The 25343-nt window shown below is 38.8% G+C and overlaps 1 protein-coding gene across 3 annotated transcripts in view; it reads right to left on the bottom strand.

Moving 5' to 3' along the window:
- Papss1 (3'-phosphoadenosine 5'-phosphosulfate synthase 1) overlaps positions 1 to 25343 on the bottom strand; it is a 113533-nt gene that overhangs the window by 32094 nt on the left and 56096 nt on the right. For all 3 annotated transcript variants that reach the window (XM_027935448.3, XM_071614488.1, XM_071614487.1), the window contains exons 6-9: positions 14561 to 14674; positions 12053 to 12164; positions 9690 to 9895; positions 8351 to 8486 (exon numbers count right to left, since the gene is read on the bottom strand). In XM_027935448.3, the coding sequence (XP_027791249.1) occupies positions 8351 to 8486; positions 9690 to 9895; positions 12053 to 12164; positions 14561 to 14674 (568 nt within the window). The remainder of the gene's footprint in view (positions 1 to 8350; positions 8487 to 9689; positions 9896 to 12052; positions 12165 to 14560; positions 14675 to 25343) is intronic.

Here is a 25343-nt window from a genome sequence, read left to right as displayed (position 1 = left end):
GCCAAAATGCTTGTCTTCTATCAATTTTCAATAAAGGATAGAAAAAGAATAATAGGTTACTATGGACCAGAACCAATAGGTACTTAACATCTGAGACCTTATCCCCATTTTCTAAAGAACAATGACTGTCATCCCATAATCAGTGCAAAACATTTGCCTTTTCACTTGCAATTCCTAGTGAGTTATTTTAAAACTGCTTTACCTAAAACAAGGAGATATAAAAGGGCTTAGGGAGCCAGGGTATGATGGCGAGTGAGGACGTCAGGGACAGGACCAGAACAAAGGAGCATGGAGAGGGTCTTCTAATGAGGTCAACTTCCTACGTGACAAAGTACTCATGGACATAAGCAGGAGACCCAATCAGACAAACACTCTGTACTCATGCTCCTAAGGAGGGAATCCAATAAAAATCTAAAACAGACACATGGACAGAATGAGCACTATCATTAACAGGAACGTGTGGACAGGGGAGGAGACCATAAAGAGAACAGGCCAAAACTCCACCAGATTCCCAGCTTTAGTGCCCCTTCTCTTTGGAGAAGTCTATCTCTGTAGCTTCTGCAATAACCTGCTCTTGCTTGCTATCTCTGTGTCCTGTTCTTTGATTCTTTGCTGAATAGAAAGAATAAACCTAGGCCCCCTACAAGGTAACAAAACCATGACTTCTACTGAGTTTGAAAACGGGAGATGATCTATAACATGAGTGAAAGTTAATTTTAACATTGTAATTGTCATTTCTTCCTAGCACTCTGTCCCCATTCCTGAGGAAGGATCAGGAATTCTATAACCCTGATTCCTGGAAAAGCACACTGCAGAGCTGCTGACAGCACACATAAAAGTACGCTTTTTCTGTAGGAACCAGAGTGAGTATTTTAGGCTTTGCAGGCTGGAGGTGTCTGCAACTGCTCAACCCTACCATCAGAGTGCAAAAGCAGCCACCAAGTGAAGCTGTTTTCCAATAAATGTTATTTATAAAAACTGATAGCAGGCCAGATTTAGCCTTCAGGCTGTGGTTTGTTAATCTCTGAAAGACAAATAAAATGTGGTAGGTAGGAGCACAAAGAAAATTCTAACTAAGCCAACTAGTATGAGGAAAAACACGGAGGCAGAGAAGCAGATTTTGTGTCTGAAAAGCACAAAATCATCCATTTTGTCAAAGATGGAAGACACATGGAGCCCGACATAAATCCTGGCAAAAGACTATGATGTGAGGATTCTGAACGCCCAGTTGGGAAGCATACTGGGTACCAGGCTGTGAATGAAAGTAAAATAAGCAGTAACATGCACAGACAATTAGCCTAATAGGACTGTGCAGGATTGACATGGGGGAGAACAGAGAGTAACCAAGTGGAGTGGAGAGACAACAAACAAAGCAAAACAAAATCAGCAGGCTGCTGTACACATTTTCATATAAAACTTCTGCCAATTCTTCCATTTTCTCAACCCACTTAATCAAATATTCGTCCCCCAGGACACTGGTCAGACTTACTTGACAGACTTCAATCTCCACACTGGTGGAATGAGGTCACACTATGACAATGGCAAAGACAGTGGTTGCCTACCCTCTACACCCTCCCCCATCCCTAAGGGCACTGAGCAGAGCTGTGTGTAAACAACCTGCAAATTCTTATTTTCTAATGCAAGCTCCCCCCCCAGCTCAGACCATCTCTCAGTCTGCCTCCCTGGTGTATGGGCACCTTAAATTCACTCCTGCTGGCCTCCATCTACACCCCTAGTCCTTCCTGGATGCCCTCTGAGCACAGAACCATTCATTCTACCTTGGACTCCTGAATTCCTTCCTTCCCTGCATTCTCCACATACAACAGATCACTTGTGTTCCCTGCGTCTCACTCGCAGATCTACTTTCTTCATACACACACATTCTCAGCCATTCACCATCTCTTCCCAAGGTACCCCACTGAGTGTGCTTCCTCCTCTAGAACAGCCTCCACAGCAGGCAGGCAGGCACAGGGAGGAAATCAGCCTCAACAAGACAAAAATTCTGGTTACACAAGCTGCTCTGAGGTAACAGCAGAACTAGTCTTGCTCTCCAGGAGCTTACAGTTCAGTCAGAGGAAGAAAAAGGAAATGTTCATCAGTAAGGGAATAACTACATGTTGGAAGGAATACAGTTCCTTCAACTCCAGCAAGCCATGAATTGGTCTGCTTTCTCAGAAATTAAGGCTGCTAGATGTGTGGAGACACAATGCTGAGGAAAAGAACAGGGCTTCATCTCTTCACCTGTATATGGACTGCTGGACTGGATTCACTCATTCAACCAGGTCCTTCCGGTTCTGTCACAGCGAGCAGGAAACGCCTGCCAAATCCAAAAGGCACCTTCCTGCTTTAAGAGGTCCTGGCCTTTCTGTTGCCTGCAACATAAAAATCTACCGCTGTCTTCCTAGCCCTGAGGCCTGCTAACCACGGCACCAACCTCTCCCTATTCTTATCTGCCTCTTTACTGCCCTTCTGCCCCTTTGTTTAAAGTTAAACCATGAATCAACTGAAGAAAATTTAAGGGGAAAATCACTCACAACTGGATTATCTCAATACAACTGTCTTTTTTTGCAGTTTCCTAATTTTTCTTTTTGTGCACACATTTTATCTAATCATAATCAAATATATGTGATGTTTTACATTCTGCTTGGCCGTTTCGGCCTGACCACGTGTTTCTCACATCTTGCAGTCCTCTTGGAGCAGCGGGGTTCACTGCCGGGCCCTATGGAATTCTTCTTTTACGTGCTCATTCACAAACTGACCCTTTTGCCTAGATTTGATTATTGCACATAAATAGATGACTTCTTTTAGCCACATCTCTAAGCCCTAGCCTTCCAATTCACCAATTATAGATTTATCACAAAACACATTTTACTATGTAATATTGCTCATTACCTTTCCACCTCCCCTCAGTTCCTCTACCTTGACTACTACTGTCACATCTCAAGCCAAACTCGGATCCAGTCCCCACACCTCCCTTCCTCTGTCACCGAGCATCCACGTGAAGGGACCGCCTAGTGCAGTGACACAGGCTCACTTCCTTTGCTCTGATGCTCCCCTATCCAGGCCAGGAGGCAACACACCAAGGAAACAAGTGAAGTCTGACCCCTTGTGACAGTGGGAGGAAAGGGCAGCTATCAGCATTCCCTGATGGGGTGAGGCAGGGGAGCATGGGAGCCCTGGAGAGGTATGGGATATGCCATGGGAAATGCCTCCTCTAAGCAGCACAGGGAGCAAGGACTGCCATGGCCCAGTGCAAAGAGCAGGCCGACCTTGCTCTTCCCCAGCTGAGAGCTGAAGGGCAAATGCGCTTCACTGAATTAACAAAGGAGGCAATAGGTGGAAAAATGCTCCCAAATCCTAACCAGCCCTCCTCAGATTTCTCAGAACTGTGCTTCACTCCCCAGCCCAGTAGGAACCCCAGGATGCCCCGGAACCACTAGACCCAGAATTACAACATCTGCCTGAATCTCCATTGTTCTGTGAAAGTGTCCTACATAGCAATAATTAATAATGCTCCCCTTCCTTTCTGACTCAAGATTTATCAACGGCCACTTTATCTGCCCCCAAACTCTAATAGGCATTTCCAATTATCCCTAAATCAACACAGTACCTGAAAAGTTCTGAAAATAATTCTAGTGTTGTTAGTGAGCGTGTGTGAACATGCCTGTGTGTGTGTGTTTATACAGGTGTCAATAAATGGATGGGTGTGGGTGCTTTGTGGAAATTTTGGTTTGGTTTTGTTTATAAGGGAGCTGGAAGTACGGAGTTGGATCTCCCCTTACCCCTTAGGATTGTCATAAATGATAGGTCTTTCTTTCACTTAAACTGTTTATGAGGGGAAAGAAAAAAAGGAATCAATGAGTGATGAAGATAGGCCACCTGAGTAAATATGAGCACATTAATTAGACTTTTCACAAGCTGATATTCTCATTCCCCAGAATATGGCAGCAATGGCTATTCTCTAAAGACTGGAAATGCTTTGAAACGAAAGTAGAAAATTATGCCGAATATAAAGCTTTTGCCCACTGCTCTCTTGCCAATTACTGCCCATGCTTCTCTTTATCCACTGCTGTCTACGCCAGGCAGGATTGGGGGGGGGGGGTTCCTTCTAGAGATTACCCTGGGGTGGGGTGCTGTTTTCCTGCCTCCACAACGGGAGGCATTAGCAGGCAGCAAAGGATGAAGGGAGAGAAACCGCTGGGGCAGCTCTGGCCCCTGGAAACATCTTGGCTCTGTAATCCTGGCTGTGCCACATGTCCCTGCACTGGCTTCTGCCCGAAGTGCCTCCTCACAGCTCCAGCTCCCATCTGGCTCCAGAAACACTCCTTCCTTCCCTCCCCTTCAGGCCTGGTAATGCTACCAATGCCACCTCAGCGTTCCCTGTGGGTCCCCTCAGCTCCAACCATGGACATGCCTCTGCTTGCTGCTGAGACCCAACACAGAGTCCCTTCCCTTCCACTCTAGGATGCAGCATCTCTAGCTCACTGCCGTTCATGATCCAGGAAGCCCACCATTTCAAAGACAAATCTCCTGTTTTCCCCTCAGCTTTCTCACGCATCGCCTCCACCATTACCTAAAATAGCCTAACAACTCTATCCAGCATTTAAAATATAGCTCATAATCCAACAATTCCACAAAGCTTTCTCAGATGTGTTCACACTACTCTGCAGCATATTAGCTTGAAAGAAATTAAGCAAGCTTTTCCCTTTGTCATTAGCAGGGAATGACACCCATGGTCCCTGTGTAAAAAATACTAACAGGCTCTTCTGTGGCTTAAGTGACACCACTTCTCCCTCTCCAGGATATTGATCACTCATCAGCAATTCAAAGGACCTGCTATCTGGAAATGTACTGCTTGCAATCGCTGGTGTGGGTATTAAAAACCCCTTGATCTTTCAACTTCAGAATGGTCTAGAAACAGTCACACAGACTGAATTAATGTTGCACGCAGGACAAGAGTCCGCATGGAGTGATCAAAATACTTTTTCTAAGATGAGGGGAAGAGGAGGAGGAAGAGGTAAGAAAAAGAAAACTCTGGTCAAAAAAACAGTAAATAGCCTCTCCCTTGAACACATCAGTGACTGACTTGTTATTGACTTCCTAAAAGAGCGAACAAGTACTACAAAGTAAACTCCTTGGTCTGTTGCTTATTTGCCTTAGTCTAAAATGGAAAAGTAAATAAAATCACACCACGAATCTTTGTTGTTTGATGTAAGGCTAATAACTGGCTCTTAGCTACTTTAAACAAAGATGCAGTCACTCATTATGCAACAAATTCCCTAAATGACTAAAAATGTTTGGCTCAAAAAGAAGAGTGCAAAACAGATGTAATATTAAAGTGTCTAATTATGAACAACAATTCCATGATAAGACCTCTCTACCATGCCAAAATTAATTTACTAATATCAATTCCAGATATGAATTCAAACTTTGGTAAAAAATAAAATAAGGTGGTCTCAGCAAGTCCTCCATTAAATGTATTTCTGTTGGCCAAAAAAAAAAAAAAAAAGAGAGAGAGAGAAGTCTACATGTAATAAACTCTCCAATGCTTCTGGTTACAAATAACACAAAACTAAAATAGAAGTGTCTTAGGTAATTCAAATATGTATGTTCTTTTTGAATAAGAAATCTGGGGGGTGGGGTTATAGCTCAGTGGTAGAATGCATGCCTAGCATGTGTGAGGCACTGGGTTTGATCCTCAGCACCACATAAAAATAAACAAACAGAAAAAGGTATTGTGCCCATCTACATTAAAAAAATAAGAAATAACAAAAGAGAAAGAGAGAGAAAGAAAGAAATCTGGAGGTAGGTGACTCCACAGTCAGATCAGAAACTCAAATGATAGAAGAACATAGATTAACATATTTGGGATTCTCTTGTATACAAAATGGCTGCAGGAGCTCCAAATACTGTATCCTCATGTGACAGCATACCAATCAGAAAGAAATCCAATTTCTCATCAGAAAGGAAATCTTTCCTGGAAGCCCACTCCTAATAGCTCAGTAGCCAAAACTGATATACACAGATCCTTAACACACACTGACAAGAGACTACTAGATTGCCATTACTAAATTAACTCAATCATTAATCATTCATCAATTGGGCCCAAAATGTGTAACCAATAAAGAGAAATGAACTGTACACAGGTAACCATCAAGTGTAGCACTCAGAAGTATGTAAGTAGTTTAAGCCAAATATCTGCTTTAAATTCAGAGGGTAGGAGTAACGTTTAGAAGGCAGGGAAGCTCCTGCCCTCAAATCCTAAGAGGCCACATAGGAAATGTGAATGAAGGAGGCAGGCTGTGTGGAAAGCATGGAGTACCAGAGAGTGTGCAACCCCCCTGAGGCCTCCAGTTCTTAAGCCACTTCAAGTTCCTATCACTTCAAATTTCAGCAAACTATAGCAGGGCTCAGGAATGAACACATATTCTTTAATCTTCATTCAAAGACAGACTAATTTGGGCTCACTGAGTTGCTTACTGCCTTGCTTTTTGCTGAAGCTGGCTTTGAACTCACGATCCTCCTGCCTCAGCCTCCAGAGCTGCTGGGATTATAGGCATGCACCACAGTGCCTGGCCATTTCACTTTTAAAAATAAAATCCTAGGGGGCTGGGGCTGGGACTTAGCAGTAGTGCACTTGCCTGGCATGTGTGAGGCACTGGGTTCAATTCTCAGCACCACATATAAATACATAAATAAAATAAAGGTCTATCAACAACTAAAAAAAAATTTAAAAAATAAAAATTTTATCCTACTCTTTGGATTCTATCGGTATTCTCAAAGGAAAGTAGTTTCCGCCCAGCTGCAGAACTCCTAGGTGGTGAGGAAGGCAAAGGTCTGTGTTCTAGACTCTGATCTGACACTAGAGTTCACAGGAGCTGACCACAAATGACAGAATAAGAGCTGCCTTTGCCACATGCTCTATAGTCCCTTGGGAACAGGAGCTTGTGGTTGTTGGTATGGCTGGGTAGCCAGATATTTCCCCGTCAGCCGCATTCACCTGACCTCTACACAGGAAATAGCAGAGAGCAGCACCAATGCTTAAGGCTTAAGGCCTTCCCCTCTCTGTGGAGGATGAGCATGAATGACAGCATGAGAGCAAGAGGCTTCAAATTCTTCAGATCTTAAAAAAAAAAGGCTCCCAAAGACTACAAGGGATGCTGCTCCCTGACATAGCACCTTGAACTTGCCGGTGTGGTCAGAGAAGGAGTGCGGTGCACCACGAAAGCAGGTCATTTCCCTCTGTCTGTGGACAATACCTAACAGTAGTAAATCTCACATAAAAATCTTGTCCTGGAGAACTTCACAGTGTACAAGACAGTATGGTAATGAATGGCACCTGGGCCTTTCTATTCTTACTGCTCCATTTCATCTAAACCTAGAAGTGATGTGAACTCATTACTGACCTACTCTAAAAATTCTGTTACTGTTTAATATCTCGCTCTTTTATACCACAAACCCCTCACATTTATTTATTTGTGGCTCTTTAGCACTTGGCACAATAAATACGATTTCAATAAAAAGAACACAATAAAAGTTCCATTGTTCTTTATGTGCTGCTGTGATACATTCCACTTTTAAGAAATTCCTAAATAAGTTCATTTTCAAATAAATTCTGTTCTGAAGTTCTATTCAGCTTAAACACAAGTTTTATAATAAAGAAACAAACAAAAGTTCAATTTGTTATTAAGATCTGTTTTAGTCAGTTTTTTCGTCGCTGCAACCAAAACACAAGAATAATTTTAGAGGATGAAAAGTTTACTTGGGGCTCACAGTTTCAGAGGTCTCAGTCCACAAATGGTTCACTCCATTGCTGTGTGCCTGGGATGAGGCGGAACATCACGGCAAAAGGATGTGGTGAAAGAAAGCAGCTCAGGACATGACAATCAGAAGGAGAAAGCGCTCCCCTGACCAGGGACAAAATACAAACCCTAAAGGCAATCTCTCAATGACCCCCTCCCCTAGCCACACCCTATCGGCCTAATGCTACCACACAGTCAGTCACTATCAGTGGATGAATGCACTGATTAGGTTAAGGCTCTCATAACCTAATCATTTCGCCTTTAAACCTTCTTGCATTGTGGAACACATTAGCTTTTGGAGAACACCTCGTATCTTAAACCATAATAGCATCCATCTTCCAGAGTATATACAAAATGTTAGATCAAATTATACCATTATAACAAAACAACACAGGCTGGCTCTGTCTGCCTTTCCTTATATAGTGCAAGGCTACAGATACCTTTAACTTATCATTCTTTTATACATTTCAGTTAGCATGAGAAAAAAAAATCTTCTAGAAATCTGTCTCCAAGCAGTGCCATATCATGTAATTAGGTCCATGTCTTACCAGCATTCATATCCTTAAACTTCTGCTTGAGCTCAGTAGGAGTAAGACGATATTGATCAAGACCATCATTCCAATAAATTCGGTCCAAGACTTGAAGATCTCCTCCAATCAGCCAATCTCCCTGCTCCATAACCATCTAATGGGATGAGGAAAAAAAAAAAGAGCTTATTCAAACAGAAATAAAAAATTAAGAACATTCCTTTTATATAAACTAAATACATTCACTGTGAGCTATTCTCCATTGTAAAAGCAATGGCAAATTTGTTGAGCTGATCAACTGAATTGGTGCTATTAGAGGTGCTACAGAATTAGAAAATATATTGTGTAATTTCTCAAAAAACTTGTGAAACAACTATTAAATTTACACATGAAAGGTAAGAAACCATAAGAATAATTAACGATTTTTTAAGTAATGAAAGTATTATTTTTGTTGTTGTTGTATGTTAATTAACAAAATTTATAACCCTGGGTCACCCCACTCTCTGTGTGCTATAATCCTAAACTTTTAAAACATTAACATCATTGACAAATTCAAATTTATACTAATTTGTCAAGATCATTGACAAACTCATCTACATTACCTCAAGTTTCTTCCAACTTCACTCATCTTTCCCTGCATCTGAAAGGAGGAGACACTACCCTCCAGGACCTGCCTGCTTTCATAATGCAGCTCAAGCCCACCCTTTATCCCTTGTCACCTTGGTTCACATGCCAACAATGCACATAGTTCCTTTTTAAGCTCCAATCTACTTTAAAATACCTAATAAATGACAGAAACTTGACCTCAATGCTAACATTCCACACACAATACATTAAGTAAAAAGGACACTTTGGAGAAACTAAGTACATTTCGTTGCTTTTATACCAGAAAAGCCCCTGCTGTGGGCTCCTGTAGCAGCCTGACCCCATATCCTCCTGTCAGTAATGATTAATACCTGCTCCCACAAAACTCCAAGGTCATAAACATGGTGCCCAGCATGTCCTCAGCACTATATTCCAAGGACCATCACCTAGCTTTGTGCCTGTATATATACTTGCTGTTTTTAAATACTTGTTATAGGCTCAGGGTGTAGTTAAGTGGCAGAGCAAGTTCTTAGCATGTATGAGGTCTTGGGTTCAATCTCCATCACCAAAAAGTAAAAATAATTATAAGGATTTATTGCATAAATATTTATCTGGACCAAATGACAAGCCCACACTCTCACTACATTAATTGAAGAACCAATCACAATTCTGCAAATTATTAACAATTCCAATGGAGCAGTTAACACACAGGAAGTGCCCACATTTTGGTACAAATGTTATTGACAAAGAAAACTCAGCAAGGGGTATTAAGGACCTTAATATATGGGTGACTCTTGCATGTTGTGCCCCACTGTCGGGCACAGCGCTCCTCTTTCCTGTGCTCAAAGAACTCTGGATTGCGAAGAATTGCCACACGGCGGCCCTCATACATGAGAGCAAATGCTGTACATCCATCCAGCCTCTCCTTCTCTTCTTGAGTAGCTGTCAGAACTATAGGCACTGACAAGTTTATGACACCCCCTGCAGGACACAAGAGAACACAAAGCACACAGTGTGGGTTACTCAACAAGCCTAGCCACCTCCCACTTAAGTGGACACTTCAAATGAAAAATGGCTATGGGTCTAATGGCAGTATTCCTTAGTACCTGGCTAAGAAAATCAGGAGAAGGAACAAACTACAAGGGCAGGGACAAGCAGCAAGAACTGCAGTTAAAAAAAAACTAAAATAATCAACACTGTGTAGGGTAACATTTCCACATCTATTCTTCAACCTGAGAGAAAATTTTTATAAGAATTAAAAAGTAAAAGAAACCATTTAACAAGGCAGCATCAGCTAGTTATGATTAGCAGTGCCAAAAATATATCAAGCAGACCTATCATAAAAATGAAACTAACAACTATGTTTCAGGAACCTTGCAAGAAAAATTTAAATCCTTATTGAAGGCAAACCACAAATAAGTATATTTTAAGTGTCAAGTTAATTAAGTATATTTAAATATTCTTGATTATCAATGCAATAGGAAGACAAAACTGCCCCAAAAGCTATGTGTGTGTGTGTGTATACACACAAACACATACATAATATACATATAAAATCAGAATCAAACTAATGTCTACTATCATAGGCCAAGGTAGCAATCACTGGCTCCATTTAGATCAAAATGTGCTCTGTGCTCTGAGCCAGATCAGAGGAACTGTCTCAGGTTCCAACCTTTCAAGCTGCAAAAGTTTTTCTTCTCAAGACATGGTGTATGGCTTAGAAGAATAAAATGTAAATTCATATTTGGACTGACTTATTGAAGAAACCATACTTTTTGGGAATCAAGGCATGTGTTATTTGGACAAAGATATACCTACCACTACTAGGTACAGTTTAAAATGCAAAGTCACAGCCATTCATGGTAGTGCACACCTGTAATCCCAGTAGCTTGGGAGACTGAGGCAGGAGGATCGTGAGGTCAAAGCCAGCCTCAGCAACTTAGTGAGGCCCTAAGCAACTCGGTAAGACCCTGTCTCAAAATAAAATATATTTTTAAAAAGGATTGGGGATTGACTCAGTGGTTTAGTGACCCTGGGTTCAATCCCCAGTACCAATTAGTTAATTAATTAATTAATTTAGTGACGCTAAAGACTAAGCCTAAGACTGAGTCACTATAGATAGTCCACAAAGACAACCAATAATTTTAAAGAGGAAAATCAAAGTGCAATATTTAATCCTTATGTTCTTGTAATAAAGTTTCTTGAGGAGAATGATTAATAATTATAATTTCTAACATCAATTTCACTCCCCTGGTAAAAGAAGTCATGCATATAAGAACCTGGTAGTTAATTTTGGATTCTGTGACATTCAAAAATATTTTGCATAATGAATGCTCAATTACAATGACCACCAGTACATAATATAAAGATAGCTGGATTATGATGATAATACACTGAACATTAATTCCCTTGGCCATTTTTTAAGTGGTTTAAGAGAATAGGAAAAACTGTATGTTTAGCCATCTATTTCAGGATTCCTTAACTTGGATTCCATGATTCCTCTTTTGAAGGTTCTAGCATGGCTACAGTATAGCAAAATTTGGTGTGCAACTGCAAGGTTCCAGAAGGTGCTTTCTATACAGCGATCAAGTGGATATGATACAGGAAAACTATATTTGCTTTTACAACCCATGCTCTGCCTGAATTTTCAGGTCCTCCATCTCCCTCTACAATAAATCACAATCAGAGAAACAAAAACTGAAACAGGCTCTCACATGCCTTAAGGACCAATGTAACAGTCTTCAAAAGTTACCTCAATTAACCCATTGTGCCCCATCAACCCAGATGTGGAACATCTATAAAAATTACAGGATAAACATCATTATATGATACATATTATTATTAATAAAAATAACATAATTATGACAAAATAATCATAATATATTAGCACTAGTTAGTATAATTTTATATATATATATATACACACACACACACACACACACACGCTCATATATGCTCTAGATTATGATTGTCAACCTATTTTAATGTACCCGTGTCAATTTTGTTGAACAATACACAGAACTGAAAACTTGGGACTTAATGGTATTAATTAGTTACCATTATAAACAGTGACAGATACTTGAAGCTATATAATTTCTCTTCCATGCACAATGTAATTTTGAATGTAAAATATCTTACCATCCAGAAGACAATCAAAATGAAGGCACTGTAAGTACTCCCTCTCTCTCATGAAGCCATTCAGTGGTGTTGCCCAACCTTCAGCCAGAACCTGTACCCACTGCATATCCACCTAATAAATCAGTGACAAAGTAAATATTTCCATTTCACATATATGAATTTATAAACATAAGCAATAAAGGCCTTAACAATTTAATTTCTTTTTTCTTTTTTTTTTTTGTACCAGAGATTGAACCCAGGGGCAATTAACCACTGAGCCACATTCCCAGTCCTTATTATTTCCTGAGACAGGATCTTGCTAAATTGCTTAGGGCCTTGCTAAGTTGCTAAGGCTGGCTTTGAACTCTCAATCTTCCTGCCTTCAGACTCCTGACTTGCTGGGATTACAGACATGAACCATCGTGCATAGCAGGAATTTAAATTTTGAAAGTAATGGAAACAAACATTTTAAGGATGGTTACAGATTTTACAAATCTAACAAAAAACAAGGGCACTAGAAAAATATGCATTTCTCCTAATAAATTTAAATAATATAACCATGTATGGTGACAGACCCCATTATTGAAGCAGGAGGATAAAAACTTCAAGGCCGGCCTGAACAACTTGGCTAGACCCTGTCTCAAAATAAAACCCCAAAAAGGTTGAGGATATAAAATGGTAGAGTCCCCCTGGTTCAATCCCCAGTACTAAAAAAAAAAAAAAATTAAAAATATATAAATAACATTAGACTTCAAAGTATTTGTAATAAAGACAGCTTCACCTAAACCAGTGCCTCTCAAACTCTAACCTCTGGAAGGTTTGTTAAAAGAAAGTTGTTTCACGCTCAAGTTTCTGATTCAGTCAGTTTACTGGTGGGCCCAAGATTTTGTATTATATCATGTTCCTTGGAAAAACAACAATGAAAGTCTGGCAAATACACTTTGATGACCTAATCAAACGAAATTTTAAATAAAAATATTTACCAAAAAAAAAAAGTCCTTCACCCATGACAGAGTACCATTCATTCTACAAGGACTATTATTTTTTGAATTTTCAGATTGCCAGCATTTTCCATCAGAACACTGAAGAATGGATGAACTGTGTATGTCATTGCTGGACACATTCCTTTTTTAACTGAATATAATAGTGGATCTCAAATGAGAAAAGATGAAACATCTGGCCAAGTGGACTGCAAATGAAATGTAGTCTCCTATTTATTCCCAAAACAAGTTGGCCAATGAGTCCTACTGCAAAATCAAATAATGGTAAGGAATTCCCCTGCTTCAATTCACGAAGAAAATGTATTTATAAGTAAAATTTTTTTCACTTTGAAATTTTCCTCTGATTAATTTTTCCTGTAACTTTGAAAGTGACTATTATTTGTCTCTATTAGAATCCAATTCTAGATGTTGTCTGTTAGAGGATAAATGTCTATGCTCTCACCCCAACCCAAATTCCTATTGAAGCCTTAGCCCCCAGTGCAACTATATTTGGAAAAGGGACCTGTGAAGAGGTTCAAAGAATGGCAGTGTCCTCCAGGTGCCCTGCTGACTGAATGCATTTGAGAACCACGGTTCTGGAGGAAATTCACATTTAGAAAAAGCACTGTCTTCCTGGGTTTTAGAGTCTGACAGACCTGGATTTATATTCATTCATTCCCGTTCTCTTTGTATCCGTGTGTTCATTCTGTGCAAATTCCTCACTGACAAATTCTGGCTCCATTTCCACAGTGAGCTACAATAGGCCTCCCTCCCTGCTGCTCCCCAGCCTGTCCCTGGATTCTGGTCAGAGACCCAGTCACACAAAGGGTTTCAAAATCATCAGCTCCTATTAGGAATCTGAGTACTATGTGAAGAGTCTCTCTCCAAACTCAGTTTTATTCTTTCTCCTTACTTTCAGATTTGGCACATTGCTGGGTGGTTTGGATTTGTACTATCTTAGAAGAAAGGCTAGGAAATCCAGCTTTTATTCCATATTTTTATTCCTTAATCTATGTTTTTAAAATACACGTAAATGGTACAACTTAAAATTCTCTAAAATTTGTAAATAAGAGTTTCCATTTCATCATGCCTAGTTTAATTAAGTAAGATTTTCTAGGAAAGACCCTAATGATTATCATTAGAGCTAAGATAAACAAATAGAATCATTCTTGATATATGAGAGGGTCAAGTATTGGGCAGGAGATTAGAAAACATGTTTAGAGGAAAAATGTTCATTTTAGTTATTATGGATTAGTATTTCTTAAGGTTTTAGAACCCATTCTTTCTCTTAAGCCTAAAAATCTCATACAATCTTTTGTTATTTGATATTTCAAAATAAATACATATTATGACTAAAGCAATGGCAATGCAGGAATACTGTTTCACAAACTAAATATATTCCCCATCCTGGAAAATTATGATATACACCATAACACCCTCACCCCCCAGCCTCCCACCACCTCTGGCCTCAAACACTGCTCAAACATTCACCATCCTAACAAGCACAGAAGGCTGCACCAATCAGTTTGAAAAGCAACACAGAACTTACTTTATTTATTTTCAATGCTGGTAATGTTTCTGCATCTGTTTTTGCCAGATGAAGTTTATTTTCTGGTACATACAGTTCTTTCACTTCATAAGAGGCATCCACAGGTACAATATCCTGTAAAGCAAGAAATCTGTTCAATTCAACAATTTGGATTTCTCAAAAGAGAAAAAGAAAATAAATCATGGATAGATAAGTCAAAAGGCAATGTGACAACATACCATGGAATTAATAAAAGTATAAAGAGTAATAAAACAAAAAACAAATTCAGAGTTCCCTCAAAGAGCATCCTAATGAAGAAAATCAACAATTCCAACTGTTAAAAAAAAAACAACAGTATAAAAAGGGACTTTGAACCAACCCAGAAGCCCTTCAGTAGACGGACAGGGAAACTTTGGTATAAATACACAATGGAATATTACTCAGCATTAAAAGAGAATAAAATAAGGCATTTGCAGGTAAATGGATGAAACTGAAGAATATAATGCTAATCCAATCCCCAATAACCAAATCCCAAAAAACCTAAGGCCAAATGTTTTCTTTGATATGAGGATGCTAACTCACAATGGAGGGGCGGGGGGATGGAGAATCTTTAGATATACATAGGGCAAGGGGTAGGAATGACAGTTGAATGTGTTAGACATCATTACCCAAAGACACAAATGGTGTGAAAATACTTTGTGTACAACCAGTGACTTGAAAAATTGTACTCAATATGTATAATATGAAATGAGTTGCATTCTGCCATCATGTATAACAAATTAGAATAAATAAATAATAAAGAAAAAAATAAGATGAAAAAAAGTGGGAACGGGGGCTTTGAATGCTGTGGTCCCTCCATTCAATTTGCCTAATGTTAGTTGAGCTACTCTCAAACAAATAGCATCCCATATGCAAACATGTCCCACAACTTAGTAGGGAAAAAATAAATTCCTAGAATATACTGTATATCAAAAGCAGGCCGTCCTGACTTGTCATACTCCCACACAGTGAAGCAGCACACGGGGGCAATGCACTCCCCTCGCCGCCATCTCTCACTTCTCAGAGGAGGACATACAGTCAATCAACAAGTACATGAAAAAATGCTCAACATCTCTAGCTGTCAGAGAAATGCAAATCAAAACCACCCTAAGATACCATCTCACTCCAGTAAGATTGGCAGCCATTAGGAAGTCAAACAACAACAAGTGCTGGCGAGGATGTGGGGAAAAGGGTACACTTGTACATTGCTGGTGGGACTGCAGATTGGTGCAGCCAATTTGGAAAGCAGTATGGAGATTTCTTGGAAAGCTGGGAATGGAGCCACCATTTGACCCAGCTATTCCCCTTCTTGGTCTATTCCCTAAAGACCTAAAAAGAGCATGCTACAGGGACACTGCTACATCGATGTTCATAGCAGCACAGTTCACAATAGCAAGACTGTGGAACCAACCTAGATGCCCTTCAATAGACGAATGGATAAAAAAAATGTGGCATTTATACACAATGGAGTATTACTCTGCATTAAAAAATGACAAAATCATAGAATTTACAGGGAAATGGATGGCATTAGAGCAGATTATGCTAAGTGAAGCTAGCCAATCCCTAAAAAACAAATGCCAAATGTCTTCTTTGATATAAGGAGAGTAACTAAGATCAGTGTAGGGGCGAAGAACAGGAGAAGAAGATTAACATTTAACAGGGATGAGAGGTGGGAGGGAAAGGGAGAGAGAAGGAAAATTGCATGGTAATGGAAGGAGACCCTCAGGGTTATACAGTGGAGGAGGTAGAGAGAGAGGAGGGGAGGGGAGGGGAGAGGTGGGGAGGGGGGAGGGTGGAGGATGGGAAAGGTAGTGGAGCACAACAGACACTAGTATGGCAATTTGTAAATCAATGGATGTGTAACTGATGTGATTCTGCAATCTGTGTATGGGGTGAAGGTGGGAGTTCATAACCCACTTGAATCAAAGTGTGGAATATGATATGTCAAGAAATTTGTAATGTTTTGAACAACCCACAATAAAAAATTAAAAAAAAAAAAAGCAGGCAACTTCAAGTGATCTCAAATACAATGTTAGAAAAGAATTTAAAAACAAACAAAAGAATCCCTTGAAATGTAACCATTTTGTTCATTTGCAGATACACCTTCATCACTACTATCACTAAAGCCACCTTTCATTCATGCAACACAATTTTCCAGAATATGCCCATTTTATTCCCACTATCATGTTGTGAGAAACAATACTTTTTTATCCCACAAGAAATTTTCCCTCATACTAGGAACTGAACTCTGGATTGCACAAATGCTAGGCAAGAGCTCTACCACCAGAGCTACATTCCCAGCCCAGACTGGAACTTTCATCAAAGCTCCAAGAACTCATTTACAGGAAACAGGGACAATGGTTTTTTTCCCATTTACCTTATAAGTATACAAATATTTGTGATTACCACAACATAAACCATTTACTCAATGCTCTCACAACACCTGCCTTAGGAGTATCCTAAATGTATTTGATCACTTTAACTTGCTTTTAAAGCTAAATCGGTCAGGTAACCTCTATAAGAACACAAAATGATACTGTTTGAGGGCTTTTTATAATTATGTTCAAGCAATGTTTTGTTATTCAAACTAAGGCAATTTTCAAGGGAATGAGAAAATAAGGCATAGATGGGAAGAAAATATTTCTCAAAAGGCATATCTGATAAAATACTATTGTACAAATGAACAAATATATTATCCTATATTATATCCTATATTATACAAAATATACAAAGAACTCATAAAGCTCACCAACAAGAAGATATCCCATGCTCACGGGTTGGAAGAATACCATTATAATGGACATGCTACCCAAAGGGATGTACAGATTTAATGCAATCCTCATCAAAGTACCAACGATATTCGTCATAGAAATAGAAAAATCAATACTAAAATTCATATGAAATCACAAAAGACTCACAACAACAAGAGCAATCTTGAGGAAAATAAGGTGGGGGAGGCTTAAGGTATCTGCTAACAGACTACAAAACACATCAACAATGGTACCAGCATAAAAACAGACATGCAGGCCAATGCAACAGAACAGAGATCCCACGAATAAATCTGCACATTAAAAAATTAACTCATTTTGACAAAGGTTCCAAGAACACACATTGGGAAAAGGACAACATCTTCCACAAATGGTGTTGAGAAAACTGGATATTCATCTGTGGAAGAATGAAAACTAGAACCCTACCTCTCATTATGTACAAAAATCAACTCAAAAACAAGTTGAAGATTTAAATGTTAAGACCCCAAACCATGAAACTACTGGAAGAAAACATAGGAGAAATGTTTCATGGCATTGGTTTGGGCAGTAACTTTTTTGGATATGACCTGCAAAGCACAGGAACAAAACCAAAAATGAACAAAGGGGATTATATCAAACCAAAAAGCTTCTACACAGCAAAGAAAATAATCAATACAATGAAGAACAACCTACAGAATGGGAGAAAATATTTACAAAGTAGGCATGCAACAATGGGTTAATAACCAGAGTATATAAAGAATTCAAGTATTTTAATAGCAAAAACAACCTTATGGTCAATAGACCTAAAGAGATACTTTTCCAAAGAAGACATACAATGTGAGTGTGGTGGTGCTTGCCCATACTCCCAGCTACTCAGGAGACTGAGACAGGAGAATCACAAGTTCAAGGTCAGCCTGGACAAAACAGTGAGACTCTGTCTCAAAATTTAAAAAAATAAAAAATAGACATACAATGGCTAACAGGTATATATATTAAAAAATGCTAAACATCATTAATAATCTGTCAAGTCGAAACCATGAGATATCACCTCACTCTAGTAAGAATGACTATTAGCCAAAAAACAAAAGATAACAAGTGCTAGTAAAGATAGGAAGAAAAGGGACTTCTACACTATTGGTGGGGCTGTAAATTAGCATAACTATTATGGAAAACAGTATGGAGGTTCCTCAAAAAACTAGAAACAAAACTACCATATGATCCAGCAATTCTACTACAAGGTACACAGATAAAGGAAATTAAATTGGTATGTTGAAGAGACACCTGCAGTCCCACATTCATTGCAGCATCATTCACAACAGCCAAGATATGGAAACATCCACCAACAGATAAAGAAAAGGTGATTTGTTTACACAACACAATACTATTCAGCCATAAAGAATGAAATCCTGGCATTTGTAGCAATATGGATAAGCCTGGAGGGCATTATATTAAATGAAACAAGCCACACACAAAAAGATAAATATCATATGAGCTCCCTCATTTATGAATCTAAAATAGTGGATCTCATAGAAGTAGGGGGAAAAAAATGATGGTTACCAGAGGCTGGAAAAAGGTGGAGAGAATGGTGTGTGAATAAAAGTACAAAGTTACAGACAGAGGAACAGGTTCTAGGGTTCTACTGCACATTGTGGCAACAATAATATATCATATATTTCAAAACAGCTAGAAGCAAGAATTTTGAATGTTCTCACCCCCCAAAAATAATAAATGTTTGAAGTAATAGATATACTAATGACTCAAGCTTGACCATTACATACTGTATACATGTATGGAAACACTACAGAATGCAGCATAGATATGTACAATCATTACATATAAATTAAAAATGGAAAATTAAAATTTTCCAAAAAAAAAACTTCAAAAAAATGAACAATCCACCAGGCATGGTGGAGCATGTCTGTAATCCCAATGGCTCAGGAGGCTGAGACAGGAGGATTGAAAGTTCAAAGCCAGCCTCAGCAACTTAGTGAGATCCTAAGCAACTCAGGCAGATCCTGCCTCTAAATAAAATTTTAAAAAGAGGTGCAGATGTTAAGTGGTTAAGCACCCCTGTGTATAATTTCCAGTACAGGGGGGAAAAAAAGGAAAGAAGAAAAGAAACAATACAATTAAAAGATGATCAAAGACCCGAATTGACACCTCACCAAATTAGATACACAGTTGGCAAATAGGCATACAAAAAGATATTCAACATCATACAGCATTAGAGAATTGCAATTAAAACAGTGAGATACCACAAAACACCAAGAGAATGGCCAAAAGCCAAAAGAATGACACCACCAAATGTTGCTGAGGATGCAGAACAACAGGAACTTGCATTCCCAGTTGGTAGGAATGCAAATGGTACAATCCCTTTGATGTTATATAACTAAACACATCAAAGCCATAATGCAAATTGTTAAATAAGGAAAGTCAATCTGAAAAGACATATGCTGTGTGACTCCAATATATGACATCAATTTTGTTAAGAACTTAAAACATCTATTAAAAAATAAAGTCTACTTTTAAAAAATAAAAAAATTAATTTAAAAATGAAATATTAATAGAAGTATCGAATTTTTTAGAACACTCCCTACTATTTTCCCTGAGGAAAAGTGTTTGGAACAAACTTCAACTTGTACAGTCATTGTCACATAGCAATGCTCGGTAGATGACACCGTGTTTGTGTAAACACACTCTAAAATGCTTATATGATGATGAGGACAATCTCCTCGGAACACTTTTCTCAAAATATGCCCCATGTTAGGTCAGTTTTTGTTGCTGTGACCAATGTACTTGCCAAGAACAACTTACAGGAGGGAAAGTTAATTTGAGCAGGAGGTTTCGAAGGTTCAGTTCATGGTGAGCCCATGCCACTGCTCTGGGCCTAAGCTGAGACCAAATATCATGGTGGGAGATCATGTTAAAGGGCAAGGCAGAGGAAGGCTGCTCAACAGCTCTGATGGTAGCTAGAAAGGGGGGCGGGGCAGGGGGATAAGACATAATTCCCAAGAACACAAACCCCAATGACCTGCTTCCTCCATCCACACTCCATCAGCTTATAATTGCCACCCAGAACAGCCTTAGTCCTTTCAAATTATCCATCAAGTGGACTAATCCATGATTAGATTATAGATCTGGTGACCTAATCATTTCACCTCTGAAAATTACTACATTTTCCCTTGAGTTCTTGGGGAGACACCTCATATTCAAACCACAATAGTCCCTATTCTGAGGGACAAAAGTCTAAGAGACACATGACTATATTTTGTCTTATGTAAAATCTTCAGTCAAAAAAACAAGGCACAGTCACATGTTGATCAAAGCTAGATGACTGCACAGAAACCTATCTGCCACCACTCAAGTGGCTGCTGTGGGTTCTGAGAATCTAGAATTAGTCTCCTGCTTTTCTTAGACATTCTATCCTTCACAGATGAAAACCAGAGACACAGTTTGGCACTGCAAAAATCTGTGCCAAGATCAAGCTGCTGCTACTAGTAAAATCAAGGTGTCTAACTTATAATAAATCTAAGAATAAATATGAGGAGCTGGGGTTGTGGCTCAGTGGCAGAGGGCTTGCCTAGCATGTGTGAGGTACTGGGTTTAATTCTCAGCATTACATATAAATAAAATAAACATCCAGACAACTAAAAACTATTTCTTTAAAAAAAAAAAAAAAAAGAAGAAATGTGAGCAAACATTAAGGAAAAGAAGTAATAAATTTAGAGAAATAAACACTGCAAGTTCCATCAGTGACACAGCTCCTGGAGTGCAGATAGGAGTGGTACTTTCTAGAGACCCCTGTGTCCTTGAGTGTCCCATTGCTCACCCAGAAAAGCAAAAATGTGTAAGGTACAAACGCTGAACAACCCAGATTCTTCATGTAGCTTCCAGATCTAAAATGGAGTTTCCAGCAGGTAGCCTTTGTTGAAAGCTACTCATCAATGTTTCCTAAGGATAAATAGTACATGAGGTCATTAAAAAACAATGGCGAAGGAAGAAAGACAGCTCCACCTGCTGCCTCTATTTTCCTCATAGTTATAAATACTATGCAACCATGTGCTAACAAGGCAAATTAATCCCCAATTAAAGAACCCATGCTAAAGTAGGTATGTCTTAACTTTTGCCAATGGGGTCAAAGAAGTGATAAAGTTGACTGAACTGTGTACTTGAAAAGGAAAACCACACACGGGGGAAAAAAAGATCCTTTAAGTCTAGCAAGAGAAATAGCTTAAGGCTGTTCATTCTGTGCCTTCCAACTCCAGAAATTGTTTTTAGTACATTTATTGAAAATTATAAAAAATTAGGATTGAGGAATGAGGGGAAAAACTACCCTATATCCCTCTACAAGTTCATCACTGTCATTGTTCTACCTTTCCACCCACCTGTTCTCCACCTACAGAGGGACATCACAGGGCAAATGGTAGCAATCTATGCAAACACTATTACACTTCATCAACTAAAAATAAAAATTCAGAATCAACTTTTCCTGGAAGGACAATATGACATTCATTAAGTGAACTGCATACATACATCAGACGTGTTCAATTAGCTTCTTGAATATGTAAACCCCCAAAGAGGAGGCTTGAGGCATAGATTCTTGGAAACTGCAAAATGAAGAATTAAAATCCTCTACACCAGGAAATAAATGATAAAACTCACTGAAACACGAAACGCAAGCATTCATTAGGATTTTGGTAAGAAAGAGTACGATATGGTTTCACAAGAGATCTGAAATTAAATATTTATATTAATCACAAAACTTTGGGGACACAATATCTCAAAACCAAAAAAGATACATGAAAAGAACAGGGGTCTATCAGTTACTTCTAATGTTCCACCTCTAACAGTGTGAAGTAAGGAAATAAAACACAGGCTTTTAGTATCTAGGATCTGTGTTAAAATTTTAACTGTGAGACCTTGAGCAGGTTACTTAACATGTTACCACCAATCTCCTTTTTTTGGTACCGGAGATTGAACTCAGAGGCACTCGACCACTGAGTCACATCCCCAGCCCTATTTTGTATTTCATTTAGAGACAGGGTTTCACTGAGTTGCTCAGCACCTCACTTTTGCTGAGACTGGCTTTGAACTTAGGATCCTCCTGCCTCAGCCTCCAGAGCTGCAGGGATTACTGGTGTGCACTACCACGCCCAGCCAATCTCCTCCTCTTATGCTAAAATTAAAAAAAAAAAAAAGAAACACATATAGGTTCCAGTGCTGTTGTGACAATTAAACTATGGGGGTTAACATTAACCAGATACTTACAACAACACCGCACATTGTTCTAAGGGTTTCACATGAATTAGTTCACTTAATCTTTGCAAAATCTTCTACCATGAAGGTAGAAGAAACTATTCCCATCCTCCCTCTACAAATGAAGAAACTGAGGCCCAGGAGAGGTTATTAACTTGCCCCAAATCCCTGATACAGTGTCTTCCAATGCACTTAACCCACACTAAAAGCTCAATAAATAATAATTATAGTGTGCTTGCTACATATCAGAACTGTTCTAAACTCTGTACATACAATATTAACTCATAGAATCCTCAGTGTAACTCTGAGGCAGATTTTATTATTATTTCCTGTTTCACAGATGAGAGCACTAAAACCAGAGAAATAAGGTTATTTTTTTTTCCAAAGTCATATAATTAGTTGGTAAGTGTTAGAACTGGGATTCCAACTGAAATCCCAATACTGTTCAACTCCAAAAATACTGTGCACTGTTCTTCCCATGAAAACTGAATTATGAAATATTATGTCACAGAAACTGTTCATAATTTACTTTCACAAATAAATTTTATCAGGCATTTATAATGTCCACACTTTCTAGCCAGTATGTGATCATTCAGTGTGCTGACAGAGTTCTAGGCAAAAAAGTAAAGCTACTTAACTTTTCCATTAGGCCTGAATAGTTCTATTAAAATTTTCAACCAACTTTTTCAAACCCTGCTGCTGTGAATTAACTGAGAACCAACTTCCATTTCTGCCACTTCAGACTCCTCAGCACTTTGAAAGCCAGAATATGCTATCTGGGAATAAATAACACAGGGACTCGAGGCAAGAGAAGAATTTCATTCTCAACTCCAGTGAGGAGTATGACTTTCCATAAAACTTTCTTTCTGAAGCATTTCTGAAATGTGCATTACTGTAAAGTCAAGATATGTTTTTGTATGTTGTGGGGAGGTCAGCTACTCACCTTTCCCCCACACTTACTGCTGATAAGAGCCAACAATCAGAAGAGAAAGCTTCCAGCACACTAATCTTATGATCTTTTTTGGATGCTACAGGGCATTTTTAGCTAGTTCCCTAAGCCAGCATCCCTAGGTACAGCTCACAGATACTGAGGAATATCAGCACTGGGAACTGTCTGCTGCAAAGCTCCAGGCACACAACTGGGGCTATGCTTTACCTCCACAGCAGCTGTCTCCTGCAGAGCCACCACAACATGAGAATGTGCATGCAGGTTCCTGACTCTAGTCCCCCTAGAAAGAGAGTCAAAGGAAGAAATACAAAGTAACAAAAGTTTCTGTATGAAATTTCTAAATTTCCTTCCAACCATATACCTAAGATAAGGCATATATGTACAAGAATTTGTGAGCAAATTATTGTCTACAAGACAACTAGTCTGAACATGAAACAGGTTAATACTTACACTATGAGCCAAACAAATAATTTTTGAGCCAAACAAAACATTAAAAGTTTGTGCACAGATTTTGTGTTTTAGTAAGGACACATTTTCAGTCAAGAGTTTTTAATCACCTTTTCAGATGAGGGAAAATTCAATTTTTTTTTTCTTTTTTTGGTTACCAGGGATTGAACCCAGAGGCACTTAACCATTGAGGTACATCCCAGCCCTTTTTATTTTTTATTTAGAAACAGGGTCTCACTAAGTTTCTGAAGTGAGGCTGGTTTTGAATTTACAATCCTCCTGCTTCAGCCTCCCGAGCCACTGTGATTATAGGCATGTGCCACCATGCCAGCAGAAAATCTTTTTTGTATTTTATTTTAGAGTCAATTTTTTCATTATGAGCATTTCATAAAATTTTCCCCTTTCAAATTCACTACTGCAATATTTTCAAGTGACTTTTAAAAGCCTCACAACTTGGATATCAAATTCTTCTGATGGCTAAACATTGCCAAATAGAAATCCAAGGGGCTGCTACTGTTTTTCAAAAGATAAAATGCATATTTTTGGAATTAATGCAGACATACAGCATGAATCAAAACGAACATGAAACATCTGCTCAGTGGAACTGACTCCTATGTAGACTCTAAGTGCAGAGACAAAAGGAGGGAGTCTCCATCAGGAATACAAAAAGAATCTTAAAAATATAGACGTAGGCAATTTCAAGTACATCCTAGTGACAAATCTCATTTTCAAAACCACCACTAAACATCCAAAAGGAACAAAACCACCTCAAAGTGAGACAAGATATCTGGACAACAGAATGTGATGTCCCTGCCACATGAGCTATTCATTTTATTTGGGATTCATTAGGATTTCCAGTCACAGTTGCCTATTAGAAACAATGTGTTCTTCTTCAATTTGTACATATAAAAACCTTTATTTCAGCAAATTTCCTTTGAAACAAAAAACAGATCACAAGCCAGGCCAGAAAAAGTCTTCACATACCTAGACACCTCCCCTCCCTTCTGCAGAGCTCCAGTCTCCCCACACTTCAGGGTAGAAGGGGCTCAAGGATGCTCCTAGGAGTCCTGTGCAAGGGCCCAGTGAACAATTCACACATGACTATTAATGACGGGTGAGTTCTACAACCTATAAGTCTAGAAACACTTACATGTTATGAATTTTAAATATTAATTTAATTTTAAAATGCAAATTGGGTATCCAAACACTTTTATTTTCTTGACTGAATAAATACAACCTAAGACAATCTAAGATCTAACATATATTATATCCATATCCTTGTCCAGATAGATTATTTGTTTTTACCTGGACACTGGCAGGCAGGACAAACAACACTCATGACACCAAAACAGTAGCTCCTGCCTGC

Source organism: Marmota flaviventris, chromosome 7, assembly GCF_047511675.1.
Source record: "Marmota flaviventris isolate mMarFla1 chromosome 7, mMarFla1.hap1, whole genome shotgun sequence".
NCBI lineage: Eukaryota > Metazoa > Chordata > Mammalia > Rodentia > Sciuridae > Marmota > Marmota flaviventris.
Note: the sequence above shows the minus strand (reverse complement) of the source record. Positions and strands in the feature narration are given on the sequence as shown.